The following is a 12,837-nucleotide window of genomic DNA, read 5'->3' on the forward strand; positions in this document are numbered from 1 at the left end:
TTAGAATAATACATTAATCTATATTTGTTCATGTGCTGATTGTTTGATATTTTATTTGATTATTTTGATTGTTTATTTTTCTTGTATTTTGTGTCTAAGTTGTTCTTCCGTAAGTTAAGAACACTTAGAAATATTTATCTTGCTTTTTCTATTTTATATTTTGATTTGTACTTTGTCTAAGTAGTTTTTTCCGGTAAGTCAAAGAACTCTTAGAAATATTTCTCTGAATATTTGACTTGTTATTTTAATTGTGCGTCTAAGCCGTTCTTCTCCGGTAAGTCAAAAGAACATTTAAAAATATTTTCATAATCATTGTTGCATTATTATTTCCGATATTTTATCTAAGATATTTTCTTCCTTAAGTTAAGAAAATACTTAATACATTTGTCTCTTTCATTTTCTATTTTATGCTAAGTTGTTTCTTCCGTAAGTCAAGAAACAGCAATATTTCCACACCTTTTCTGTATTTGATTTTTCGTATTTGTAAGTCGTTTCTTCCGTAAGTCAAGAAACACTTATAAGTATTTGTATTCTTATTTTTCCATATTTGATTCTCTTGTTTGTTTTCACTCTAAGTTGTTTCTTCCGTAAGTCAAGAAACACTTAGAAATATTTCCATACCTTGTTTCATATTTACATATTTCATTTATCTGTATTTCTGTCCTAAGTTGTTTCTTCCGTAAGACAAGAAACACTTAGGAATATTTCTGCATTTTTCTATTCTTTTATCTTGTGTATTTTACTTTTCATTCTAAGTTGTTTCTTCCGTAAGTCAAGAAACACTTAGAAACATTTTCTTTGCATTGTACTTTTATACCATTTTATTTTTTCTTGTTTACTAAGTTATTCCTTCCGTAAGTCAAGGTATACTTAGACTATTTTACCTGTTCTGTTTTCTATTTTTGATCTGTTATTTTGTAACTGCTCCTTGGAACTGTTACCTATAACAGATACTTGTCACGGTAACCGTTATTTTATACCAGTAGAAGTATTAAACCATTTTATCAGTGACAAGCAAAGATGGTCAACACCCGGTCTAATTCCGAGGACAGGAAGAAGTCCGCAGAGCCGGCGATGGGTCCTGCAGGCCCAAACGCCCCCTCTCGGCAACAGTAACATAACTAACAGCCTTCATATGCCGCATAACAAAACTTTATAATACGACTAAAACTTGTGCTGCTGAATTTAGTTAGGATCGGATTAATAATTTTTGCATAATAATTTTGAGGCTCAAAATTTTTAAAAAAGGGTCAAACTTTAAAACGTACTTTGAAAAATTGAAATCGACTAAATAGGAGAAATAAATTTGTTGGCTTAAAAATAAATAAAATACCTTCGCGAGTTTTACACATATCAACTTCAAAATTTGTACACTTAGGTAACTTTGAAAGAAGCTTCTTTAAAAAACAATGCATTCGGTTTATTGGTTGCCGAGATATGGAAGTTTAAGTTAAGATGCATTTGCCACCTAACAATAAGTGACAGAGGGTTGGTTTTTAAACAAATACCTACCATTGTCTTATCATGAACTTTTTATATAAAAATCTTTGCGTGATGCTCCTCGTGACAACATGCATAAAAAAAAACAAAAAAGAATGTTTTCGCGTAAAAAGTCACTCGAAGTGCATGGGTGGGAAGGTGGGGTAGCCTATCGGCGCGCCAAGCAAAAAGTGAATGAGCGAGTTCAAAATTTTGCATTTTCTCGGCTTCCTGTCATCCGATTTTACTTTTTTTTTAATTGATGTCTGACGACAAGGATTTCAAATATGATGTGTTCAAACTAATTTTAAGTGCAAAATGGGAAATTTGCAATAAACAATTTTATGACATTTAATAATCGCAATTTATTTCTATTCAGTTTTTGTTTCTGAACTCACATATATTACATAGTGAAGTAAATTTTTACTTTAAATAAATATATATACATATATACGACTTTATTTTTTTTAATATGTATTTTTTCTTTAGTGAAAATTTTTACTGACAAATCTTTGGCACTCCCATGGGCTCTCCGATCAGCCCCATTCTAGCCCACATAGTTTTAGATCATCTAAAACCTACAATTTACCGTTGAACTTGAGCAAGAACAAAGTGTTCCTTTTTTAGACACTAAGGTGATAAGAACATTAGAGAATAAGATCATTTTTGATTGGTATCAGAAACCAATTGACTAGGGAAGATTTATAAATTATTATTTAATGGAATCAAATTTAAAATTACGCGCTCTTTACAATAAAATTTTAATTGATCGTGCATTAGTCTATCAGAAAGTTTAGGTTTAGCTTGATATAGAGGATTGTTTACACACGCTTCGATAATTTGTTATGTCTTGTTTATTACCTGATTTAAAAATTGGGCAGATATAAGAATGCTTCCATAAATTTGGGAAAACCGACGTCTTTAATGATGGCTCAAAAAGAAGATGTAAAGGATTAGTTAGTGAATAAATACAATTCTTTAGAAAATAATCAAGAATACCACCTTGACTACTGCTTAACTTATTAGGTAAGGATAAAATGCTGTTAAAACTATATTTGACTGTTATTGAAAAAATAGATAAAAGAATTGCTGTTTTCCTTTACTTCCAAGTTATTAATATTTGATTGTGGCGAATAAACTGTTGAAATAAATTGACTGAAACCATTCCAATAACCAGAAATTGACCATCACACTTGAAAGAAGTCTTATCTTCTGCCGCATCTTTCTTGCATATGGCCCATATGCATCTTTCCGCATATATGCTGCATCTTTCTTGCATATGGCCCCATTTGCCCACATTTGAATATTCAACAGAATGTTAACCATAAACCTTTTAATAAAGAAGTAAATCACGTCACTGGTAGATGGTAATTACTTATCTATTACTATCAATTTGTCCTAATTGATTTTCGTTTTCGTTTGAAAGAGAAAAACTAAACATATAAACATCTCATCGCAGTTATTGCCATTTACAAAAAAAAACAAATTGTTTTTTCAAAAAAGAAACATGATCTTTATATACCTTGTACTAATTATGCATATTTTGGTATAACTTTATAAATAATTGTAAATATTTACTTGTAAATCAACAGTTTTTTGGGAGCAATTGCTAATGACGTCCTTCGAGGTTGATTACCAAGCCAAAAAACTGTTTATAACTTTAAAAAATTCTCTGGGCTCTCTTAGTTGGCCGATTTCAATTTTTCAAAGTACGTTTGAAAGTTTGAGCGCTTCTTTATATGTTAAAGTTTCTTTATATGTTTAGAGTAATTAAAGTGTTTATTTTGGGCCCAGCATAATTTTTCAAATTTTTAATTTTTTTTGTGGACTCTGGATTGCAAAAATATTATGCAAAAACTATTAAACCGGTCCTAACGAAATTTACCACACGTTTTAGTCGTATTATAAAGTTTTTCTAGGCAGAACATGGCGGCTCTAAGTTGTTTAAGTGGTCAAAAAAATTTAAAGAAAAAACTTCATTTTGTTTGCAATTATTTTTTTTCAACTATTGCTTTTTCTTAAATAATAAACAATAAATTTTTAATGTCAAGCAATTATTAAAATTAAAAAACCAAACTTCTTATTTCTATATATTTTTTTTAAGTGCAATATCTCTCGAGTTATAGACTAGAGTTGGAGTTGGAGTTGGAGTTATATGGACGCAAAAACAAACATTTTCGATTTTTTTAGATTTTGTTAAAGCACCATTAAGCACAAGGTTTGCGACTGGCACATATGGTGATTATTAATACAAGGTACAATCTGAAGTAATTCCAGCAAAATATAGATTCATATGGAAAATGTCCAATTTAAAACAGATCTCGCCTGGACTATAATGGTAGTAATACTGCACTTGAAGGTGTTTTTTAATTATCTCTAATCTTAACAATATAGTATTTTATTATAATAATTTTTTATTTTAGTTATATTTGGATGTATTTGAACTATGTTGTACTTACCGTCAGCTCTGAGATAATCGTTTAAAACCTGAAAAAGTGGAAATGAATCCCAGGTATCCGCAGGTTGCTCGGCAAGAACTCTATCCATATCCACGGCAAACAAGGACCAAAATATTTCAGCGTGTTCAACCAATAAGTCGCTAAACCACGCAAAGGCCTGTATATATAAAAAGTATATAAGTGGATAAAAACATTAGAGACATATTTCTGAAATTCCTAATAACAGCGAATATCTAGCGAAGCATGAGATAAAGATACAAGTCGGAAAAGTTTTTTTAACATATAATTTTTAATTTTATGCATCATTTTTAATATTATTCTCGAAAGCTACCACCCGATTGACTACAACTGTAAATTAATACAAAAGCTACACCAAAAAGAAAAGAAGAGATTCGCAGGAATGGCCAAGACAATATAGTTTTTACGTTCGGTAAAATAATACATATAGTTGCTAATAGGAAAAGTTTCCAGTTATTCTGCAAGAATGTTGTATTAAAAAGATATTGCAAACTGATTTAAATTCTTTTCAATTAGTTTTGTATCATCATTTTTCTTCGAAGTATTTACATTCAATACGGCTAATTATTAGTGACTAGTTCATGTAAGGTTCTTGATTCCATGTTGGACAACACTGTAATCAATTACAGTAAAGTTCTTTATAGGATGAAGTATTCTTTCCACATTTAGTTGTCGACGTTCATAAACTTTTTTACGTTTCCTCATAGATGTGTACTGTTGTATGGTCAGGTACATGCAGAGCTTGTTCATATAATACAGAGTACAATGGATGTTTCACTACTAATTTAAGTTATTAAGAAAATATGTATATATACACACTTTTTATGTATAACCTAAAATTTTAAGTATCAAAGAGAATTGTAATACATGTGACATTGAAAAAGCAACACCCAGTGAAACATAAGAAATGTTAACGAAATTTTGACGAATAATGTGTTGTACTTTTGTGTAATTTTAATCAATTCAGTAAATTTAAATGGACAAGGATCCTAGGGATGCAATAAAGAAGCTACCATCCAAATGCAAGCTAAAGTGAAAATTGTCTGGCCCTACTATTACATAAGGAGACGAAAGATGGAATAAGATGATTACACGTTGGATGCCCTGCACTTATAAGCGAAAAAATGGAGAATTAGTGGATCAAGTTATGTAGTCTACTACAATATAGTAGAAGTACCGGTGCTGTCCGTAGCGGCCATAGCTCAGTGACTAGATAGTCGCTTACCAAGCCAGATGGACCGTTAACTCTAAAACCCGAGCCAGAAGGTTACATGAATGGAAGATATACAATAAGCCAATTGACTGAAGTACGATCGGTTATAAGAACAAAATCTTCCAAAAAAACCGGTGCTCTCCAAAGAAATACAGACCGCGAAGAACGTTTTTTAGGACTAAATGCTCTTAAAGAGCGATATTCTCGTAGAGAAAAAATATGAATGCTAGGACGTCAACTACAATGTTTTAGAACCAGTTGCTATGACCAATCTTCGGCAACTCCTTTCTTATAATGGCGCTACAACCCTTTGTGGGTCTTGGCCCGTTTAACAACGTTATTCCATTCTGTCCTGTGAGAAACTTCCCTTCACCACTGTCTGATGTTTATGGTTTTTGAGATCTTTCTTTACATCGTCCATCCACCTTCTATGGAGACTTTCTCTCGTCCTATTTGCTTAGGGTTTCCATCTCTGGATTACTTTTACAGCTCGATTATCTGGCATTATTTCTAAGTGACAAAGCCAGTTCGTGACTTTACAAATCTAACGATATCTGCGCTCTGCATTAATTCATCCAGCTCATAGTTCATTTTTATATTCCACGAACTATTGCTGCAATGGGTTGGTCCAAATATCTTTCTCAATATTTTGAGCTCAAATATCCTTAATTGATTTTCATCAGTGGTTGAAAGGGTCTACGTTTCACATCCATATGTGATCACTGGTCTAACCACCTTTTTGTAAATTCTAAACTTAGACTCACTATTCAGTAACTAACTTTTCATTAAGTCTTTGTATTCATAAAAGTACTTATCAACGCTAAGACTCCGTGCTTGTATTTCCTGACTGACATTGTTGCTGTCATTTATTATTGAGCCTAGGTAGTGAGAGGTGGAGGCATATTCGTAGGTATAGTTGTCTACCTTTAGATTCTCATGTCGATTCGAATTTGTGCACTCCATATATTTTGTTTTTCTTTCATTTATATTTAGATCAAACGCAGCAGCTTTCCGTTTCAAATCTATAGCTTTTTCGATTAATACCCTTCTATTGCGGCTTATTAAGCAACATCGGCATATAAACATATACGGATATGCGCATATTTGAGTGGATCTTATATTAATACAGCCGTTCATACCTAGTTTTCTGATAATAGCTTCTAAAGTTAGATTAAAAAGTGTTGTTGATAAGGCATCACCTTGTCTAACTCCATTTTCAATATCAAATGCCTCTGTCATATCTCCATCTATGCTCACCATGGCCTTGCAATTCTCCAAAGTCGTTTGTCTTCGGCAACTAAAAACCTAAATTTTTCAAGAGGATAATGTCGAATCTCATTCAGAAGTGGTAACTATCAGTTCATAAGGAAGTGCTAACTGATGTGAAGACTTGCCTTAGTTGGGGCTAAGGGATTGCTGCTTTTTTAATAGATGTTCTAAAATTCTCATATTTATCATTTATATCTGGTTTCGTAGATTGTGGTTCTTAATATTGATTTAAGCCCATTGTTTCTTATATAACATACTTAATTAGTGTTCTTCCCTAGACAGCTGGGTTCTATAATCTTTTACCCAATCAACGTATTTGGGACATGATCGGTAGACCATTTCTGTCTTAATAATGGATTTGCGTCGCCGAAGACATACAGTTTAAGTTGTTTGGGATTGGATTATTCAACAAGAAATTAATGACGTTAACAGAAGGATCTCTCGGAAAAATATATGAAAATATTTTGATGTTTAAATGGGTATTGCATGATCAGTATCACGAGGTAATTGCGTATAATTATAGATTAATTTGGAACATAGTTAATTACTATAGCTATATAAGTCTTACGTACATTCAATTACATCAATTGTACTAACATAAACACAACATTGACTGAGCATGCTTTCACAGGATGCAGTTCAGTTTGATAAATGTCCATTTCGATTCCAGATTGAGTGTATCTTGATCCAGTTCTCAAATATCAAGTTGTAGTAGTTTTATCTTATTTGATGTTTATATATGAACCTTCATCTCGTCTTAGTCCAACAATAAGTTAAGAACAATAAATTCAATACGATATTGGTTATCGTTTTATATGAATTTTGATAGTTATCCTGTTGACTGCGCCGTTTACTATTCGTATATTAATTGCAAATGTAAGCGCAAGTATCAATGTTCGACTGTTATTTTCTGAATGTGTACTCGTGCCTGAATGTATTTGAGTGTATGGGTAATATTGTACGGATGTGTGTATATGTATATTCTTATATTTGTGTTTCTTGTACTCATACGTTTTTGTATTTTTTTTAATATCACCTAGTTTATGATTGAACTTCGTAAGGATTATAGTAAGTAAATATTTGTTAAAACATTTCCCTCATATTTCAAACATATTAACACATATTAATATTTGCTGCAAGTTATAACCATTAATTGTGCAGCGTATTGGTAAGACTGATATTTTAAGTAAACAATGTATTTCATTAACAATTGACAATATTTTAACTGTAGATTCCTGGGTTCAAAATAGTGAGATTTAACCCAAATCACTTAAATAAAATGTGCCTCCTTACTGAATTACAGGTTGCTTTGAAAAATTTAAAAATTATTTGTACCCAGTACTTTAAAACTACTTGACATATCCTTGTCATACTTAGCAGAAAGGGTAGGTACTGTATACCCTAATAAATTATGTTAAATAATCATTTTTGGCTACTACCAGAGGCTTACGATAGGGGAAAGTAAATGGTTGACCCTTTCCAAATTCTACGTCACTGACGGAATTACTATTATAGCGCAATTTTCCAATTCTCCAATACTTTCTGTGTAAATAACATACTCTTTACTCGTAACGATAAAGTCAATATTTTTTGATATAGTTGAAGATAAAAATGAAGAGGCAGAGTTATTTTGATTATTGTATTAATTATGTCGGTGGTTGTGGGTCATAGGATTATATTTGTTACGCAAATTAAATTTTAATCGCTATTAACAAAGAAAACTTGTTATTTATGTTATTTATTAATATTTCTTGAACCAGATAGACGCAGAACATTTAAAAACAAATTATGGTTCTAAAAAAACTACTTTATTATAATCTAAGTAAAAGAACCATTTAATTACTTCAACATCACCTCCGGAGACCCCGCAAAGGATCCAATCAATAATAGACATCCTGAAATTAAACCATCGACCTTACTGAAACACATATTTTTCCAATCCCGGATACTCCGCCTTGGAATAGACCAATTCCACATTCAATCACTTTTCTATTAGAATACAGTAAACATGAAACCTCAAGCCTTCTCATAAGACAACACTTCAAAGAAATCATAAGCAAGAACGAATTCCAAAAAATTCTGTATACAGATGCCTCCAAAAGCAAAGCAGGCGTTGGATGTGCCGTTACCACATATGATGAAATAATAAAATCATCTTTTTTACCGAATTTATGCAGCGTATACACTGGAGAACTTTATGCGATACTAGAAGCTTTTAAAATACTAAAAACAGATGATAAAAACCAAGCAACATGCACAGACTCCCTGTCGTCACTACAATCGATAAAAAGTCTACACTCTCAGCATCCCTTAGTTCAAGAAATCCATAGGACTTACAGTGCACTCGCTTTTCAAGGTGTAAATGTCACGATAATCTGGCTACCATCCCATATCGGCATCCCCGGTAATGAAAAAGCAGACCAAACAGCCAAGCAAGCTTCTTGTGTAAACAGTCAATCCTAAAAAGCCCAACATATTCAAATCCATAATGACCTAAAGCAAATTTTCAAGCAACAATAGTATCATACCTGGCAAACCCACTGGAATACAATCAAGAGTGCATTACATGAGATCCGGCAGACTGTTGGAAAATTTGAACTTCCAAATATATCTAGAAACGAAAAAGCTGTCATCCGAAGATTCAGAATAGGACATACCCGATTCACACATGAATACTTAATGAAATCCGAGCCGAAGCCCAATTGCCAAATCTGCTCAAGTGCATTAACTATGAAACACATCCTGATCGAGTGTCCCCGGTACGCAAAACACAGAGTGCAACATAAACTTAAGTCTAATATCAAAGACGTTTTAAACTCACGCGATCAAGTCTTTAACCTAATTGGTTTCTTGAAAGACATTCAGTTGTTCAACAGAATATGACCCCTTGTTTTCCATGCACTTTACTTATATTATATTATTTAGTCATAGGTTCTAAGCTTATAGATTAACTGTAGCAATTAGTTACATGTGCTTATTGTAATTATTGTACACAATATTGTTTGTGTCAATGGTCATTGCAGCCGAGACACATTAATTAAAAAAAAAAAAAATAATAACACGAAAATATCAAAAAACATATTTTAACTACACCTTTTATAACAAATGGTCAATGCGAGTCCCATTTACTTTAATAAGCTTATAAATTCTTTCGTTAAAACATGTTTGGCTGATTGGCAATAAAATTAGCGGAATCTACTATTTGTTGCCAGATTGCTTGACGATTATTTAATTCTTGTAAGTATATCAGTGATTTCATATGCCCCCAGAAATAAAAATCTAAGAGATTACATTCGGGTGTTTTAGGCGGCCACGAAACTCCACTACCTCTGCCAATCTAACGATGAGGAAATTGCTGATCTAGATAATTTTGTACTATTAAAGGACAAAAAGACAGAGCTCCATCCTGCATGAACCACATATCTCTTCTTTGATTAACTGGCAATTGTTTATCGCCAAAAAATGTAGTTTGTAGAAACTCTAAATACGAGTTACCAATCAAATGTGTAGGCAATTCATAAGGACCCAACAAACTATCTCCAAATATACCGCACCATACATTAATCTTAAATTTATGTTGAAAATGTGATTTTCGAAATAGATGGGGATTTTAAATTTCCAACTGTGGCTGTTTTTCCAGTTAAATACTCCTTTACGTGTATCTAAATGTAGCATCGTCAGCAAAAAGAATTTTTGAAATAAAATTACAATTTTGGTTTTTTTATTTATCATGTAACATCGTTACATTGGAAATGTAAATGTAGCATCGTCAGCAAAAAGAATTTTTTTAATTTAAGAATTTAAAATAATGACTTTATTGTTACGAATAAAGCGTATGTTATTTACATAGAAAGTATTATAGAATTGAACAATTAGGCTAAAATAGTAATTCTGCCAGTGGCGTACAATTTGGGAAGGATCAACCATTCACTTTCCAGCCAGTAGCCAGAAACGTTTATTTAACATAATTTAGTAGGGTGTACAGTACCTACAATTCTTGCCAAGTATGACAGGGTACAAATACTTTTTAAATTTTTAAATAAAACACCCTGTAACTCAATAAATTTTATGTACGTAATTTGGGTTAAATCTTAGTATTTTAAGCTCAGAAATCTACAGTTAAAATATTTTTAAATTATTAAGGAAACACCCAGTATAGATTGACCATTCGGATGAAAACTCCTAATTTTTTTTATCACAAAACCATATTTAAACTGTAATTTGTAATACATACCAATATCAGTTTTAAATTAAACGGAGAATATGGCAATGTGTTGTATTAATTGACGTAACATAGTCTTCTAATAACGTATTAGATCTTAACTGAACTTGTATTATAAATATAAATATGAGATATAACAAATGTAACTTGCTGCGAAAAGGTAGATGTTAAATAAATTTTAATCTATGATATTATAAATGGTACCTATCTGATCATTAAATAAAAGACCTGGTCCTAAATATACATGGCACCACTAACTGCAAGTCGATACAATAAAGCAAGAATTAAATTTCAAATGTCACCTGTCAAAATTTTGAACTCAGTCGGCAAAGTTTACAAGGTATAGTGGTTTTAGTGGCATTGCTTTTTCAGTTTTCAATGCGATGCAACAAATTCAATTTTCTGACAAAACTAAGAAACACAAGTAGAAAGTCCAGTCAATCCTAGCTAACAGATTTTAATTTACAGTGGGGTAAGAAAACAAGACATGGCCAAAAAAAGGTTCTGCCATCCTGATACATCAAAGATACCAAAATCAGATCATAAAGGTTCAATATAATATATATATATATATATATATATATATATATATATATATATATATATATATATATATATATCTGAAAGGATAATATCAATAAAAATAAGAATGGAATGAAAAGCTTTGAATATTTTTTAAGTCTTAGTACAAGCTCTTATAGAGGGAAAAATGAGGAAACCAACAAATCCAAAAAGAAAACCTGTTAGCTTAAAAGAGAAGTGAAGACAAAATGCAAAAATAGACAAAATGCAATTCACCACTGTAAAATAATTCGAAAGACAATATATGCGTTAACTAGAAAAATGAGAAGTAAATGTTGGAAGAGATTTGGAGAATGATTTGAAGACAACGAACAGAGATAAATGAACTAATAAAAATATATCACATTCAGAATGAACTTGGATTGATGGATTACTTACAATTCTTATTTGCTAAATGCGAAATGAAACACGAATCATCCACATCAGAAGTAAAAACAAACGAAGAACTACATGTCCAAGAAGGAGAGTTAGCGCTAAGAAAATTGAAGAAGACAAAGTTACCTGGACAGGAAGGTATACCAAACAAGCTAATACTATACAAGGGATTAACATTACTCCCCAGGCCTCACCCGACCACTGATTTTAAAGGCTATGTATAGTATTCGACAAGACGTAAACTGTAAAGTATATTAATGGCAAAAATTAGTATTAATTTCCCCGAATAAGGTATAAATATTTAATTAGAGCATTTTTCTAAGAAGCAAGCATTTCTAAGCTATGCCCAAAACTAATTATATTGTACAATAGTTTTAACCTAAATTATTATAATGGATAATTTGAACTACCCATACATTAACAAGTAGATAACTATTCCAGATAAGGTTGACTTAAAAAATAACATTTAATAATATATATCACTCATTTAAATGTGTATTTAATAAGTAAAGTATTTAATTTAATAAAGTATTTAGTATTTAATAAGTATATATTAAATGTTTTATCGATTGCCCTATAAAGTCAACCACGTCTAAAATCAATTTGCGTTGTTAAAGCATTATTTTTGCTAATTTTTTTCGTTTAATAGAAAATGAAACCACAGAAAGCTATTTACAGCTAGGGTTAGTTGTATTACTATATAAACAAAAAAATCATGAAGTCTGTTCTTAAAATTATCTTCGAGAACAGTCACTAAGCTAAAAGTAATTAAAAAGTTCCAGGACTTTACTTAACAAGTAAAATATTGAATCATTTAATGTTACCCCCTTCAAAGTACTTTATCAATTCCTCTCTACAGACTAATTGTTCATTTTTGTCTGTATCTCCACCAGTACACGTCGTTCCATAACCTTTCTTGGCATAACGCCAGCCTTGGTTTGAATGGCTGTGTGCTCTCTTTTATCCTGTTGTAAAGAGTCTACTTTTGTTTTTGCTGTCATTTATCAGCATTTATTCTGCTTATTTTTTCAAGGCTCTTTTTGTGTGTTTTCCGGATATCATATTCTCTTCTTATTGTAAATTTCTACATTATATCTTGTATTTTTTGTAGTTGTTGTCTAACTTGCTTCTTTTTATCAACTGCTTTTCTTCAATGCTCGTCATATACAATTTCACGTTTCTTTCTTAAACTATCCGACGGTTTCTTCGGTAGCTTCCCA

At 31.5% G+C, this 12,837-nt stretch overlaps 1 protein-coding gene across 7 annotated transcripts in view; it reads right to left on the reverse strand.

Annotated features, from left to right (window-relative positions):
• Cadps (calcium-dependent secretion activator 1) overlaps positions 1-12,837 on the reverse strand; it is a 204,531-nt gene that overhangs the window by 30,485 nt on the left and 161,209 nt on the right. For all 7 annotated transcript variants that reach the window (XM_072546787.1, XM_072546786.1, XM_072546789.1 and 4 more), the window contains one exon: positions 3,939-4,095. In XM_072546787.1, coding sequence (XP_072402888.1) covers positions 3,939-4,095 — 157 coding nt within the window. The remainder of the gene's footprint in view (positions 1-3,938; positions 4,096-12,837) is intronic.

Source organism: Diabrotica undecimpunctata, chromosome 10, assembly GCF_040954645.1.
Source record: "Diabrotica undecimpunctata isolate CICGRU chromosome 10, icDiaUnde3, whole genome shotgun sequence".
NCBI lineage: Eukaryota > Metazoa > Arthropoda > Insecta > Coleoptera > Chrysomelidae > Diabrotica > Diabrotica undecimpunctata.